General features: G+C 46.5%; 2 protein-coding genes across 4 annotated transcripts in view; both read left to right on the top strand.

Moving 5' to 3' along the window:
- Positions 1–8,172, top strand: part of lamb2l (laminin, beta 2-like) — a 75,612-nt gene extending 67,440 nt beyond the window's left edge. For all 3 annotated transcript variants that reach the window (XM_015968733.3, XM_015968734.3, XM_054746202.2), the window contains 14 exons: positions 34–197; positions 286–510; positions 695–909; positions 989–1,085; positions 3,107–3,479; positions 3,556–3,740; positions 3,821–4,068; positions 4,264–4,479; positions 4,589–4,733; positions 4,827–5,034; positions 5,114–5,255; positions 5,333–5,509; positions 5,604–5,769; positions 7,283–8,172. In XM_015968733.3, the coding sequence (XP_015824219.3) occupies positions 34–197; positions 286–510; positions 695–909; positions 989–1,085; positions 3,107–3,479; positions 3,556–3,740; positions 3,821–4,068; positions 4,264–4,479; positions 4,589–4,733; positions 4,827–5,034; positions 5,114–5,255; positions 5,333–5,509; positions 5,604–5,769; positions 7,283–7,419 (2,698 nt within the window). In that variant the 3' untranslated portion in view covers positions 7,420–8,172. The remainder of the gene's footprint in view (positions 1–33; positions 198–285; positions 511–694; positions 910–988; positions 1,086–3,106; positions 3,480–3,555; positions 3,741–3,820; positions 4,069–4,263; positions 4,480–4,588; positions 4,734–4,826; positions 5,035–5,113; positions 5,256–5,332; positions 5,510–5,603; positions 5,770–7,282) is intronic.
- Positions 8,173–11,499: 3,327 nt separating this feature from the next.
- lamb2 (laminin, beta 2 (laminin S)) overlaps positions 11,500–16,743 on the top strand; it is a 60,823-nt gene continuing 55,579 nt past the window's right edge. Inside the window, exons 1-2 of the mRNA XM_015968731.3 lie at positions 11,500–11,636; positions 11,868–11,916. Coding sequence (XP_015824217.3) covers positions 11,886–11,916 — 31 coding nt within the window. The 5' untranslated portion in view covers positions 11,500–11,636; positions 11,868–11,885. The remainder of the gene's footprint in view (positions 11,637–11,867; positions 11,917–16,743) is intronic.

A 16,743-nucleotide genomic window follows, 5' to 3' on the forward strand; every position in this document is an offset into this window, starting at 1 on the left:
GTTGGGAATAATGGCCGATGTGATTTGTTTCAGTTGTGTGGACGGGTTCTACGGAAACCCGGTGCTTGGTTCGGGGGACCACTGCCACCCCTGCCCCTGCCCTGGGAACCCTGGTTCAAACCACTTTAACGGACTCTCCTGCCAGGCCAACGCCACCTCGGATCAGATCGTTTGCACCTGCAGACGAGGTTATGCAGGTGAGCAGATGAGTTGTTCCGTTAGTCAGCTTGAATACTTTAATTAGGCCAGAACTATTCGTAAACATATGAATTATTCTTATCCGAGGTTCCCGCTGTGACCGGTGTGCCCCCGGTCACTACGGCAATCCAGAGCAGCCCGGAGGACGGTGCCTTCCGTGTGAATGCAACAATAACATCGACACCCAGGAACCTGGGTCATGTGACTCACGTACCGGCGAGTGCCTGAGGTGTCTGTACCACACCGACGGCCCGTCGTGCTCTCACTGCGAACGCGGCTACTTCGGCAACGCTTTGGTCCAGGACTGCAGACGTGAGTGATGAAGGCAGTTTCCTCTAAGTTTCCCAAATATGCGTAGAAGCAGAATTTAAATACACTTCAAATGTAAAGTTTTCAACGGTTATTTTATCGTATTTTCAAATGTAAGTGCCTCTTACCATAAAAGAGCTTGGAGTAGAGCAAATAAACCGATAAGCACCTTAATCCTTGACCCTAGTTTGCACCTGTGTGCCGTCCGGCACCCTGGAGTCGGTTTGCCACGAGGGACGGTGCCACTGCGACCGCCAGAGCGGAGACTGTCCCTGCAGGGACAACGTGAACGGCCACAGCTGCGACCAGTGCTCCGAGAACCACTGGAACTTCGGTCAGGACGGAGGCTGCGAGCCCTGCAGCTGTGACCGGCAACACGCCCTGGGGCCTCACTGCAACTTGGTGAGGAAGCTTGTGCGCGGCTCCAACCGAGCCTGGGAGTGTTGGAAACGTTCCTGACAGAGTGTGTGTGTGTCTTCAGTTCACAGGCCAGTGCCAGTGTCGTCCGGGATTCGGAGGGAAACGCTGCACCGAGTGCGAGCCGCTCCACTGGGGAGACCCGCGGCTGGAGTGCCGAGGTGAATTATCTCAGAAACCAAAGTGCTGTTTTTATCAGCAGCTGCTTATAAGCATGTAGCTTTACTCTGGGCAGTTATTGGTGAGTTTCAGCAGCAGAAAATAAACACAGAAGCAACAATCTGTGTGTTTCAGGAGCCTGTGCATCTGTTTACTGCCATCCATCTGTTTACCTGGTGTAATCTGCCACATGCTCATAGTATAAAGTTAAACAAAAATTCACTATTCTTTATTTTCTGTGCTGCAGTGTCATGTCTTTGTCCTCTTGCAGCTTTTTCCCCATAGTTAGGGTTTAGATGTGAAGGATGAATGCAAAGGAACAAAGAGAACAAAGGCTATGGGGGAGTTAAAAGGTTAAGAGGCATGAAAACATGTTTTAAGCTAATTGCAGCATTAACGGTAGGACCTGACAATGGCATAGGAACAGGAGGGGTTCCCGGATAAAGAGCAGGAAGCAGCAGGGTTAAAAGGAAAGAAAGAAAGGGATCTTTTATAAAGCGCCTCTCAAGACAAGAATCATGAGGCGCTTCACAAAAACAAAGATATAAGAAAATAGGTTTAAAATGACAAAAAATAAAATTGTGATAAAATAATTTTAAGGAAAGAGGGAAATCGGTGGATCCCGGCAAATGAGAGCAGAATAAGGAGAGGGTGATGAAGGTCAGACCAAAGCCAGGACAGGTGAGTCTTCAGCTGCTTTTTAAAGGAGACCACTGAGTCCACTGGTCTCAGGCTCAGGGGGAGAGAGTTCCAGAGTCTGGGGGCCACAGCAGCAAATGATCTGTCACCGTTGACCTTCAGTCTGGTGCTGCACAACCAGTAGGCTTTGATCACTGGACCTCAGGGACCTGCTGGGGGTGTAGGGACTAAGAAGATCACCAATGTAAGATGGTGCTTGTCCATGTAAGGCCCTATAGACCAGAACCAGGATCTGAAAATGAACCACAACTGTTTCAGGACCTTTTGAAAATAGGCAATCATTTATTTAACTAAATCTCAACAAAAGAACATCGGGGCCACTTAAAGGAGAACCATGATAGAGCACGAATTTTAGGTTCCTTTTCTGGATCAATGCTACCGGTTCCTCTCAGCGCAGTGCTGGCCTCTTTTGACTTGGTGTCTAACTGAGCTGGAAAGACGAGTGCAAACCAAAAGCCGGTTGGCTCTCCCTTTGATGCCGCGCCACCTTGTCTCTGTGAGAGGCATTTTCTTCATTGGGCCCATCGACTGTTATAAATGGCAGCTTAAGCACGAGTGTTGTTCCATCATCGCCGACGGCAACGGTAGTCCAGCTGCGATTGAAGGAGCCAGCTTCTGATGTGCCTGTATTGGATGATTACAGGCCCGCCTCTAAACATTCCTTCATGGCTAAGCTGTAGGAGAAAGTGGTCTACCATCAGTTGTTTTTTCTAGGTGAATTAGAGATGTTTGAAATATTCCAGTCAGGATTTAGGGGTGGTCACAGTACTGAATCAGCTCTGTTGCTGATGCTGAATGCAAGGTGAAGCCACGGTGATGTTGTTATTGGATGTAAATGCAGCCTTTGACACGATTGACCACGACTGGGTGGGTATTACCGGGCCGGCCCTACAATGGGTCAAGTATGGGTCAGCTCCAAGGTAGGAATTTCTGTCATGGTGGGTGAAACCTCATCTGCCTGGGAGGACCTGCGTTGGGGGGTACCGCAGGGATCCGTTCTGGGCCCACTTCTCTTTGCCCCCACTGAGGGCCCTCCTATGCAGGCATGGCGTTAAGTCTCACTTATATGCAGATGAGGTTGTTAAAAAAAATAAAACACCAGTTTGTTTTTAAATGAAGAAAAAAATCTAAACCAGTCTAGTCAGATGTGTGGGATGTATGATGTGATGTATGATTGTGGAACGATCTAAAGTATTACTGGTATTTAACGTGTTCTTGAATTTAAATGCAGGCATTCCATGAAAGAACTTGAAATCTGCTTAAACGTCCGGCGTGCTGATTCAGTGTAAATCTAGTGTGCTGTTTTTTCTGTCCCTTTGTTCAGAGTGTAGCTGTGACCCGCTGGGCTCAGAAACCGCCCAGTGTGACCGAAAAACGGGCCAATGCGAGTGCCGGGACGGAGTGACTGGGAGGCGGTGCAACGAGTGCGCTCGAGGCTTCATCGGCGACTTCCCCAGGTGTGTCCCCTGTCATCCGTGCTTCCAGCTGTGGGACGACCACGTCTGCATGATCAAACGGGACTTGGACCACTTCCGGTACACCGTGGAGAAGATCCTGGAAAGCGGGATCTCTCCCGGGCTCGGGGACACGCGCATCAAGGAGCTGGAGAAAAATCTGAACAAGGTGTTGGATCTGATCGGTGCAGGGGACTCCGACGGGGTCCACCGGCTGGTCGCGCAGAGCATCGACGACCTCAGGTGGGCAAGCAGTTGGACGTTTGTAATCTCATTCATTATTTGGTCTTAACTGAGCAGAACCCTTCTCGTGTTTCAGTACAGAGATTCTCCTCACCAACGGACGGCTGTCGGACATCGGCCAGGAGTTGAACTCAACAGCAGTAAAGGACGAGGAGCTGAAGCGGATCCTGAATGAGTTGGAGAAAGAGCTGAGGGACGTCAACGCTACTGTGGCTCACAAACAGGAGCTGCTGGACAAATACCTCACCTCCGGGATAGCAGGTAAGAAACGTCACATCAGGAACGTAAAGTGAAGTATTTTTGTCCGTAACGGGACAACAATTGTTCCTGTTTTCATACAGATCAGTTTGAAAAAGTGAAGAAGTACAACAGGGAGTCCCTGCAGGCTGAGGAGAGATGCAACGCCTCTGTGTCGGGCCCTGGCAGTCCGGTAGAACAATCCAACAGAACCAGAGCCGTCACAGAGGAGCTGATGAACGTCAAAAAAGACGAGCTGCTCCGGGCTCTGGCTGCTCAGAACAACTCATTAAACGAGTTGCAGCAAAACAGCCACGACCTTGAGAGGAAGGTCCTTCGTCTCAGCGACACGGTGAGCTCCAAGTTTCACTCGTTCACCTGATTTATTCTTCCAGTTGTTTTCTGGTTAATTAAGCACAAATTTTTATACATTTCAGCCACCTTTGACCCCTGCATGCAGGAAGTGCTCCACGTAGCTGCATTTGGCGATATTTATGTTTATGTTTAACCTGAAGTTGTGGATTGTTTTCTATTTAATGTTAATTAGGTCTGTGGCGGTCACAGCAACTCCAGCAGCAACGGCAGCTGCCCCGAAAGCCGGTGTGGTGGTGCAGGTTGCCGTGACGATCAGGGTAACCACGCGTGTGGTGGTGAAGGATGCAACGGGACGGCGGGCGTTGCTCTCGGAGCGCTGGATAAAGCCGGGAACGTCTCGGAGAGACTGAACGCCGCTGATGAGGAACTGCAGGGAGTCATGAAGAAAGTGTGTCTGCTGCCCTCAAGTGTCCAAACAGAGAAGCTGCAGGGAATCTTAAGAAAGCTGATGTTTTCCATGACTGGAGACATTTATCAGTGTTATTTCTTGTGTCCAGCTCCAGGATTTAGCTTCTCTGACCCAGAACGTCAAGAACCAGACCGTGAATGTTCTGACTAAAGCGCAGAGGAAGAAGGAGTATTTTGAAAGCAACAACAAGAAGCTTAAAGACCTCATTAAGAACATCAAAGACTTCCTGAACGGTCTGTGGACGAGTTTTCTTTTCTTGGTGCTCCGACGCTTCCTGCTGTCACACTGCGTTTATTTTCTCTCGTCTTCGTTCTTTTGCCCTCCAGAGGAAGGAGCAGACGCTGAAAGCATCGAGAAGGTGGCTCTGCAGGTCTTGGCGATCTCGCTGCCGCTCAACAGAACCAATCTGGGCCAGATGATCAAGCAGATTAACAACAGTCTGACCAACCTCACCAACGTCGGAGGGATTGTGAATCAAACCTCGCAGATCATCAGAGATGCTAAAGAGCTGCTTGAAAACGCTAAAGATGCCAAGTAAGGCTAAAGAAGGTCCTGTAGCGGTGAATGTTGTTTAAACCGGAATCGTTTACTGAATTTCTTTGGTACTGTGCAGGAACCGAGCTGTGAGGGTGAACGGTCTGGTCAATAACACCAAGCAGGCTTTGGATCTGTCTGAGCGAGCCGTAGAAACAGCAAAGAAAGCCCTGAAGGAAGCCAGCGACAACCTCGACAGCACCAAGAACGCCACCTCTGAGGTACAAGCGCCGAACTCTGGCTGAGAAACGAGAGCTCTGTTGATCTTCCACCGGATCACTGCTGTTCCTGCTCTCAGGTGGAGGAGAGGCTGCAGCAGCTGGAGGACACACAGATGGACGCGATGATGCGTTTGAGCAACCTCTCCGTGGGAGTGGAGGCTCTGAGGAACAAGACGGAGATGAACAGGCAGATGGCGAAAGACGCCCAGGCTCAGGCCAACAACGCCACGCTCCAGGCGTCTTCTCTGGAGCGGGTGGGTACACACTTAAACGCTCCTGACATGAAACGTTTCACCCAAGTCCAGGTTGTCACAAACGAGACGTTCTAACCTGCTGGTTGTCTCCCAGAACCTCAACGACACAGAGAAACGGTACCAGGAGCTGCTGCTGAAGATGGAGTCTCTGGGGGGGGCGGCTGGGGATCTCAGCAGCATCCACCAGAAGGCCAAAGACATGAAGAAGAATGCAGAAGATCTCCTCAACGACGCCATGAGCGGGATTCAACAACTGGATGGTGAGTCCAGCTGGCTGCTCCCAGCTCTTCGACATTTATTTTCCCACTTTGGGAGGTTTTTTTTACAGCGCTAGATAATGAAATCCACAAACTAACCGATGTTTTATGGAATAAACGTTTTCACACTAACCTCGGCCACGTCTCAGAACTGCTGTTTAAAATATGGTTCACATTAAAGAGCAAGTCACCCCCAAATCAACTCTTTTTTTTCTGATAAACTATATAAATGTGTGTCTAATCGTGCTGCAGACACGTGTAGGCAATAGTTTTGCACTTTAGTGCACCATATTGGAGCAGGGGGAGGGAGACTAGGGGGTCTTAGCACACCTCTGTTGTCGCTTGGCTTCCTGGGGCTGGAGGCTAGGAGGGAGATCGGGCCGTCCGGTTGGGGTCTGGTTGCTCATCATCACCCCAGCAGAAAGGGTCAATCTCTGGGAACCAGTGATGGTTGTACCCCATGTGCAGCAGTACCGGGACCAGAGTGAATAGGGTGTGTGTGGGGAGCATGAGTGGGTGTCCGGCGTGCATTTTTGTAAGTCTTTGGTTGTATGTGTGTGTGTGAGCATGAGGGAGGGAGTGTGTGACTGTGTTTGTGTATGACTGTATATGTCAGGTGGGACCTTTGACTCCTCCCTTCTCCTGGGACTTCTTTTGATGATATAGATCTTCGTCTCCCCTCCCCCTGCCACACCTGGTGTGGGGTGCGGTGCCTTGGTCTGCCTGAGTGTTCGTGGCTCCCGGGTCAGGGGGTTTAAGATTTTTGGCGTCTGCCTGATCAGTCCCGGTGGCTGCCTGGTGGGGTCTGGGTCCCTGGGCTCTGCTGGGTCCCCGGCGGGGGTGGTCACCCCTGGGTCCCGGGCTCCGCCGGCTAGGGGGTGGGAGGCTACGGGCGGGCCTGTGGGTTTGCCGCTGATATCTCCCGGGTCTCTGCCGGCTGCTGGTTGTGACCCCCCCGGGGCGATCCTCTGCGCCTCTCGAGGGGGGCGGGGGCTTTTCTGGTCGCAGTCTCCTTGGGGTTCCTGTGTTCTGGGGCAGTGCCTGGATCTCTGGGACTTGGAGCTCCCCCCGTCTCCTGCGCATCTTTGGGGGGCAGATCTGTGGCCCCTCACACTCTCTATTGGACGCTTTTTTAGAGAAACCTTACATAAACATGTGCGTGTACACACACAGGTGCTCACATGGTGCTCTCATAAGTATGGACTTGGGCACGTTCAACATTTGTCTTAAGGCTGTCGTTGCCACTAAATGCACTATGATTCATATCGCGTGATTGTTCAGTATTTCTTCAAGTTGACGCAGTGATAGCTTGCTCCTGTTGTGTTGTCGTGTGCCCCATTGTTTTTCTCTTCTTTCTCTTTCTGCAGGTCTAGAAGCAGACTCTTGTTCATTATTGTTTATTTACTTACTAATATAATAAAACAAAAAAGAGACTTGTCACCTTTCAGCTTCCCGTACACGGCCTCTGCGGTAATTACTTGTGCCTTCCGCTCCTTCTGCTTCTCTTCTTTGGCAGATCTGGAGAGAAGGTTCAGGGTCAACGAGGACCGGATGCAGCGACAGCGCGACGAGCTGGAAGATCTGAAGCAAAATGCCACGAGCGTACGAGACGCCATCCACGACCAGCTGCAGAAGTACACCAGCTGTCAGTGAGGAGGTGATGATGATGATGATGATGTTACTACAAGTTTCCGGTCTGATTATCTGCTGCTGAGGTGTGTCTGATCCGGTGACTGACTCAGACAAACGTCACCCAAAGCGCTGCTCTTTCACTGTTTGAAACATTACTGGTCGAGTGTTAAGACACCGTTACCTGCTACTGTTCATGTACTGTACGCGTTCTCTCCTGGACATCATCACTACATTAGGTGATGTCCTCAAGCTATTTTCATTAAGAGATGTTTGTTTCATTGTTTTGACCAAGATCATTGATTTATTTGATTTTACATCTAATTAATTCTGAAAAATATTAGTTATGTTGTCAGAATAAAATTAGAATTTGGTGCAAAAGTTCATTTATTTGAGTAATACATGATGGACTCAGAGCCAGACATTTATAATAGTGATGATTATGGCTTACAGCTGTCCAAACTGTCAGAATCAAGTGTGACACTTTAATAAGCTGATGAACCCAGAACAGCTGCAGAGGGTTGCTGAGCCTTTAGATGGTCTCGCAGTCTGAGCTGGATTACTGACACTAATAGTCTTTAGCATCAGATTCTGAGTTTTGGAGTTTCACCTGTATTTTTGCTACATTTGTCATTCTTTATAATAAATACATGAAAATGTTCGATTTTATAACACAAAAATGTGTCAATTTTTTAATGAAAAATATAAATGTATACTTTTACTTTGTAAAGTGGAGATGTGTCCATTCAGACAAATTAATAAATCTTGTGACCTGAACTTTTGTTTGATGTAGATTATTTTTTCCTCCTAGCTAATCTGGATTAGTGGGACATCAAAAAAAAAAATCTTAATTTGAAACAATTTGCATTCCAAAATCAGAAAGCCAGTCAACTCTTACTAATTAACCCTTTAGGCCCTAGGCCTTTTTTCTTTGGGCCCTGGCGCCTCCCACTCGGGGGCCTTTAGAGTTTCATGTCCCAAGTGTCGGTGATGGTTTGCGTTCCCCGAGCACGGCTACAGCTACAATCAAACCAGTTTAGATAGTAAACAATGCAAATTTTTGGTTTTTGACACATTAAGATAAAATAATACTTGAACTTTATTTTAGAAGAGCTGCCCTGTGCGAACGTGCTGACAGGATGGAAGTTGTGAGTTCAAATTCCATTTAGGAAATGTAGTCAATTGTTTTATTTATTCCAGGGGTCCTCAGCTACATTTGGTCAAGGTTTTTTTTCCAGCAGACACCAGAGAAGGTCAGATGCTCTTCTAAAATAAAGTTAAAATACCATTGTATCTTAACTGATTACAATTTAAAATGACCTTGTTTCCCATCTGGGCTGTTTGTGGTTTTAGTCGTGTTTGAAGAATGTGGACCGTTGTAGATGTTTGGGACATGAAACTGTAGGTTCCCGAAGTGTTCTCATGAGGGAATGAGTCCAGTTCTGGTCCTCCAGAGCCACTGAACTTCAACGCACTCGATTTAAATCCGTGGATGATTAACAGGTTTCTGCAGCGCTCGGTGAGCTACTGACCAGGTGATTCAACTACTGGGCAGAGATACAACTAAAACATGCTGGGTGGCGGCTGTCAGTGACCTGGACCACACCTGTCTGGGACTAAAGGTCCGAGGGTGACAACGATGCAGTTAGACCAACTTTGTTGTGTGTGTGTGTGTGTGTGTGTGTGTGTGTGTGTGTGTGTGTGTGTGTGTGTGTGTGTGTGTGTGTGTGTGTGTGTGTGTGTGTGTGTGTGTGTGTGTGTGTGTGTCTGTCTTCTCTTTCTGCTGTAGGAAAGTTGTTTTATTTTATAGCCACAAGAGGGCGCCCTATGCCCAACAAGATGGTTCAGTATGCAGATGTGGCCAAACGTTGTGTGTGTTGAACATGAATTAAACTTGTCCATATAAGTGTGGTTTATTCTATAAAGTGTGTGTAGCGCCAATGCCCTATACACTGGCACTACCTGGTTGCTGTTGCAGGTGGTCTTTACGTGTGCTTAAAGAAATGCAGCTTGAGTTTATTTCTGATGATGTTTATTATGTTGTCTTGTTCCAAAATGTCCATGATCCATTTACAGCAGTTAAAGTGGGTTTCAGTGAATGCGTTACTTGCCCCATTGACAGTGCGCAGAGTCCTTTACACACAGCCACAGTCCTCGCCACACAATAAAAAAGTGTTTGTCCCATCCAGCCACACCTGAGTCCAATCTGTGTTGGCTTAAGTAGGCTGGTGCTTCCACAAGCAATTAACCAATAACATGAGGCAAAGCCTCCTCTCAAGTTCTAAATAAATAGTATTAACGTGTTAAATCTTGACCCTGAAGTTGCCTCCTGGCCGCTGTACAGACGGGAGCCTGAAACGATTTCCTCAGTGGGATCAATAAAGTAAATTATATTTGCCATCTCGTCCTAAATCACCAGCTCTCATGTAATCTAATCTAATTCTTGCAGACCAGTCACACCAAACTGCTTCTGGTCTTAAAGCATCCAGATGAAACCCGCCCTCTGGTGGACAATCTGCAGGTGGAAAGGGCCAATTTTAATTTCACTTATTTTTGTTGCAATATAGATTTGATTTCTTTCTCAGTTTGAGATGTGAACACTCAGGAGCTAAGCCACTGCTATCTGCTATTAAAGACTCGTGCCTAAGCTTAAAATCTAACTTTCCCCAGCGTGAAGCTCTGAAATTCTCCTTTTGTGGTTCTCAGTCCTGGGCTCTAACAAAGGGAGGCTGTCCTCCAGCAGCACAGGGAATGTTTAAACTGACATAAACTTTCATCGAGTCTTCTTCTGCAGAGCAGAGACGGCTGGGTCTGAAACACCTGCACATGTGAGACGGAGCTTCAGCTGTCGGCAGAGATTAGAAACTCACGAGAATTTCACTTTCATAAGCTGGATCATCGAAGATTCAATTTGTTATTGAGGCCAAAGCTCAGTAAGAGGAGATATTGGTATGGATCTTTGCAGGTCGAGTGACCAGATCCCAGCTAACTTACTGTACGACAAAAAAAAATCTGATTTTAGAGGTGACGAACTGTATTCTGGGAACGCCTTTGGATACCCGGAGAAGCTGGAGAATGTCACCCAAGATAATCTGGGTTTCACCCTGACCTTGGTTGAGAGCATCTCCCTCTTTTCTGTCGTGCTTTGAGAATATAAGGCTACTCCTGTTTCTTAGAGATGAAAATGCCATCTGGTTCTCCAGTCCACACATGGAGACACCTGGTCATGATGTAAGATTTACCTGTAGGAGGTGGCAGCTGAGCTCATTGAAGCTGATCAAAGGGGATCTTATCCATCCACCAGGAAGCTGCATTCCTGCTCTGATTCAAAATCACACGTGGGCTTTTAGTAAAACGTGTGACGGGTTCTGCAGAAAACACACCTTCATACAACTAGGGTTTAGATAAAAAATTGTGTAGATTTTGAATTCCACTATTTTGTACACACCTGGCTGTAGTTTTATAATCACAGCTTTTCCAGACCCTGTCATTTATTGGATTTCTTGGGTGTGGCTGGGATTCGAACCTGCAACCCTCATGCTGCAAGGCAACATGGCCACCAACTACAGGACACCATGTAGAATTGACTGAATTGGACATTATCATAATTGCATCAAAATGACAGCAGATTTTTTTTATAAAAAATGATTTTTTTTTTGCAGTTTCAGGTGACTTGTGAATTTGATTTACATAAATAAGGTTAATGAAGAAAATCTGTGTATTCTATTTAGGAGATTTGGTACTAATTCTCCATTTTTAGATTTATTTGAGTACGATAAATATTAATATAAAAGATTAGTAAAAACAAAGGACCAAAAAAACATGTTTGTATAGAAAGTGTTCGAAGAAACCCTTCTAGTCTAAACGAGTCTCTGCTCCAGGAGAGGCTTTTCAAATAAAATGTATAATCCCACAAAACTTGCAAGAAACACAGGTTGTCTATGTTTCCACACGTTCCAGGTTTCCGGGGTGTAAACACGCCCAGTAATTCTCTAAAATCATGTTTTTATAATATAATTTAAAGTGCTGTTTTAGGTTTACACACGCTGGGATTCGAACCCCCACCCTCTCACGAACACCTCCTTCCTGCCTCGGCTCCGCTCCGGGATGTCCAGTCCGGGTTTTGAGTCAGAGGCGCAGCAGCTGAAGGCTCCATCGAGGTTCAGCAGCAACAAGTGGCCCAGAAGGAAGCTGGCTCCTCCAGAAACACCGAGGTGAACACCTGAGACGGGTCCGAAACGGTGAGTTCTGTTTCCCTCTGTCATCACGTAACACCGGAAGTAGAAGCTGGTCAGAAAGCCGTGTTTCTCCCGCTTTAGGGCTTGTTTTTACAGCACACACTTTTCTTACATACGTGGGAGCGGAATGACTTTTAACAAGTCCCGTGAAGAAGAAAAACCTCATGCTCATAAAGCAGATTTCTAAAGTGATGCGTGCGCTTCTTGAGTTTGACCCGGAGTCTTGTCTGACAGGTTGATGAGCGCCCAGAGATGCGAGCCTCTCTGTTAATACTCGTCTGTGGTGAGTAGACTGTCCCACGCTTTGAAGTCAGTCCGAGTTCTCCTCTGCAGACCAAATCCTCAGAAGTGACTCAGTGAACGAGCACCAAGCCAACAAGTGTGTCCAGGTCACTGGGCTTTCTCTGATTAGCCTGATGTGGAAGACCTTATGGATGGTCATGAGCGTGAAGGTCAGAGCAGAGATGAAGAAAACAGCTTCATCTGACTCTTCTGCTGTCACGTGCTCAAAGAAAAGTCCAGGAGAGGTAACACTTTACATTAAGGGTCCCTTCATTAGCAGTACTTAGTGCTTTATTAAACATTAATAAACTATTAACAGGTGCATAACCATATTATTTAATGCATTACTAAGCAGACCCCGCTGGGACACTTGTTAACAATGTTAATAAAGGGATCTTTTGTTCATTAATGCTTAATAATGCACTAAGTAATGTTAATAAAGGGATCTTTTGTTTATTAATGCTTAATAGTGCACTAAGTAATGTTAATAAAGGGATCTTTTTATTATTAATGCTTAATAATGCACTAAGCATTGTTAATAAAGGGATCTTTTGTTTATTAATGCTTAATAATGCACTAAGTAATGTTAATAAAGGGAGTTTTTGTTTATTAAAGCTTAATAATGCACTAAGTAATGTTAATAAAGGGATCCTTATTGTAAAGTGCTACCAACCTTTTACTTTTTGAGGGGGTGTGTAATGACTGGCATCCAGAAAAGATGAAAATGTGAAACAGATCAAGTCTTTTTGCTTGTTTTACTAAAACGTATCATTCAGTTCTGCTGACTCGGTCCTTATGAGAGAAGAAAGGCTGAAGGGACATGCTGGATGGGAAGCCGATGGGAACGCTGGTCCCAGTGCCTCCTCGCGCTGAGATAAGATAGATGGTGTTTCTTTTTTAGGGCCTCCGGTGCCCTCAGGGTCCACCCGGTCTGTCTGTCCGCATCACTGTGGGTGGTGTCGCCCTGTTTATGGTCCTCCTAAAACAGGCAAGCTGAATCCACAAATAGAGACTCCCATTCCACACCTACAAGACCAGTCAAGAGCCTCTGCATTCCCACCAGTCCAGTATGTATCCCAGAGAAGGAAAGAAGCATCCTCATGCCGTATTCCCTGCAGCTCGAAGACAGAGCTTATTTCTATTATCAGCCCACAGCGGTGTTGCTGCTGCTAAATCATGCATCCGTAGTGTTTAAAGCTTAAAGCCTGCAGTGGCTTTTAAAAGCTGCAGAAATTCCACTTTAAGGATTTGTTTAAAATAAGTTTGAATCCACGAATTCGCCTGCAGCGACAGCTTCTGATGCAGTTTGGACCTTAACTCCTTTTGCCACGGTCAGTTTGGTGATGCAGAGCCGTCCATCCTAACTCAAAACACCAGTGAGGACGAGCAGCGGGGTCAAGTGTCACTTCCAAACCCTCGGGTCAGAGACGGGGTTAATTGGTGTGTTCACAAATAAATGTGTCTGTGTGTGAAGTTCACTCTTCTTGCTCCGGTGCCCTTATTGTTTGACCTTTTGCCCTCCCGGTGAGCCTTTTGGAGGATATGACCATGTTTCTGAATGAGCTCAGGTGCATCTTCTGGAGCTTGCTTTCCTTGCTGGTACGCGTCTGCATGTGCTAAGATTAGGGCTTTGTTGACATTCGCTTCAGGTGCGCGTGTGTGTGTGCGTGCGCGCGTGTGTGTGTGCATGGGGACAGGTGATAGCACGTAAGGCAACTGGACCAAGAGGTTTGTGGTCCCGAGGCCTTATGTTGAGTGACAGCCTCCGGAAATGTGCCGATACCAGAACAATGGTGCATTAAAGCCCACTAACCACCAGCCTAAGAGATAAACGGGGGTGGGGGGTGGGGGTGGGGGGGGGGGGTTGATGGAGACAAAGAGGGAAAAAAAAGACAAATTTGAGCCTGAGAAGAAAGGCGGGGGTGGAGGAGCTGTCAAATGAAAGAACAGTGAGTTGGGTTTCTCCTTCCTGTTGACGGGGTTCAACTGGCTTAAAAGGGGAGGTGGAGATAAAAAGCTGTGGAGGAGGAATGGAGGGGAAGGATGAAGAGGAAGGGAGGAGGAGGAGGAAGCACACCTAGTCTCATTAAAATCAATGGAGCGGCTGGTACAGTGAACACGCTGCGGTGGGGGGGGGTGTTAGGACACAATACAGAATAATAAACAACTATTTATGTTTCTCTTATTCACGCGTGTGATGATGTAATGAAACGGAAGACCAATCAAACTGCTTCACAGAGGTTTTAGAGAAGTCCAGGACATGAAATCCACGTTGATGCAACAGCTGTGCAGTTTCCTGGCTCTAACTCAGACTAAGAGTTGCGATTATAAAATGTACCAACTCTCCTGAACTTGTCTCACACTGACGACTCGGTGACTCGAGAGGAAATGGACAGCCTCACAAAGGTGTAAGTGTGTTTCTCTACACTGAAAGGCTTTATTTTTCTGATAGTCTAATTAGATTTTTTTTATTTTATTCTAGATTAAACTCGCTGCTTAAACAGGAAGTTCAGAGAAATCCTTTTTACTTGTTACTTTAAATCTATTTTAAATAGATTTTAAAGTATACAAGTATAACTGTGCCGCGTTTTATTCACCCGCACCCCGCTCGCCCACATCCTTTTCCTCACAGTTGTCCTTTTTTGAGGGAGAAACATAGCTATGGCTTTGTGCTGCTTTTCTCTGGACGAGAACATTCTTGGAAACAAATGTGCTAAATTTGGCAAAACAAGATCCCGTGTACTATAACAAAGTCAGCGAAACAGCGAAGTCACAAAAAGTGATCTGCGTTATAGCGAGGGGCCGCTGTCTTTAACATGTTTATTTACTTATTAGGTGGAAATTATTTACCGGGCTGGCTCTTCCGCTGCTTCAACTACCGACATGTTTTCGTCTCGGATGTTCATTTACAGAAGCCGTGCCATGCTAGATCGTTTTTTGCGTAACTTGCGGGTCACCCATCTTTTCACTGCATCCAGAGTGAAGTTCTCCCATACTTTAGATGTTTTGGTTCGGGTTTTATCTTTAATTTTATCGTTTCTGTTTTTCTCCTGTACCTTTTCTTCCTCCGCCATCTTGCTCATTGTGAGCATGCTCGTCAGCCATGTGTGTGGTGAAAAACGAGGGCGCCTATTGGCCGATTTCTTCTTCTACTGCTCCACTGGTAGATTGGTGGCTCATTACTGCCACACACTGGCCGCAAATTTACCAGAATGTAACCGATGTAACAGATTGTGTTAAAAAATGTTTGCTTACGGTAAAACGTGATTATAAAACAAATAATTGATGATTAAATAAGTTAACTAATTCAATAATCGATTATAACCAATTAAGTTGATTAGTTGTTTCAGCTCTAATATCGACTCACAAGGCATTCATTTATACTAGCGACCACAGCGCAATTACTGAGAAAAACAAGTGAACGTGAGCTTTAGCAGCTGGTAGGTACCTTGTAAATTATGATGTTTATGTGACAAGTCACAGGTCTAGTCTACTAAACTGATCACAAGCTCGTGTTTGGTACGCTTTGTTAAAGAGCTCTCAGACGTGTGATTATCTAATCGCAGACGGGCGTAATTACAGGGTGATGCTGCAGAGAGCTGCGATGGAGGGGAAAGGGAGGAAGGAAGGAATGAAGTCAGAGACGAGAAATCAGGAAATAAACGTGTGGACATGCACAAAAGACAAAATCTCTCTCTCACACACACACACACACACACACACAGCCCCGTAGCCTGTAAACCCACACCAGCTGTGTCTTGTGCGTTTCACATCCTCGGTTATTTGGGCGTTTTTATTAGATTTGGTTGTGAGGGTGGCAGAACATTTCTGCTTCTTTATCTCATCTTTGGTGAGTTCATGTTGACCCCGTTTGCTTTTTTCTTGGATTAGGCTGATGTTCTGGCTCTTTTCTTTTGAGGTTTGTTGCACAGATTAGAAACGTTAGTGTTTAGTTTGCTGAACTGGAACCTCGGTGGCATCGTTCGGTTCTTACGGGCCTGTTGACGGTCCCGTGTTCACATGCTGTTGTCGTTCTTTTGCTTTAGCTTTTAAGGAAAAGACAATTAAGCATTCTGTAATCTTTTGTTATTTTGTCAGAATTCTGCCCTCGCCAGTAATCCTCATCTTGACCTCGACAATCAGAAAAAGGAGAAAATGCACATAAAAGGCTCCTGAGTCTATTTTGTAATTGCTCCCAAAGCATCTGACCTTTGCCTCCGGCCACAAAGAAGGTGAATACATCTCTCTTGCTCGTGTGGCAAACATAAATACCATGCACACCTACAGTTGTGAACTCGTGCACTCGTGAGGAAACGGCGTTTGAATCCACGCACCTTTTGGTACAAGGCAAATGCCGTTCACAGACACGTGCACCCTCTCAGTTCCCCTCTGCGCTGCAGTTTCCTCTGACTAAATGGAGCCAGATTTTCCTCATCAGAGGTTCTGGTTAGCAAACAGGACTGCAGTCCACTCCGGGTCTCCCTGAGCAGCTGCTGAGTACCGGGGCAAACACAGAACGGGGAGCTGGCTTTAGGGTCCAGAGAACATCTGCTGGGCATGTGTGGATTAATCAGACCCGACAATTAACCCCTCTATTACCGTCGGACAAAAAGCTCCTTTAGATTAAATCTGAGCGGTGAGTAATTGCAGACATGTGGGAAAGCGGCTCTGCAGGGTGGCAGGATGGTCGTGTTAGCTCCTCCCCCTCCAGCCCACCTGTCGCTGTCAGTGTCTTGCTCACTATTTTCTTTCCAGCATGGAGCCATTCAGAGATTTCCAGGGTTGGACGGGAATGTGTGTGACCAGCTGCCTCCCAGCGCCATGCCGT

The sequence above is a fragment of the Nothobranchius furzeri genome, chromosome 15, assembly GCF_043380555.1.
Source record: "Nothobranchius furzeri strain GRZ-AD chromosome 15, NfurGRZ-RIMD1, whole genome shotgun sequence".
NCBI classification, from domain to species: domain Eukaryota; kingdom Metazoa; phylum Chordata; class Actinopteri; order Cyprinodontiformes; family Nothobranchiidae; genus Nothobranchius; species Nothobranchius furzeri.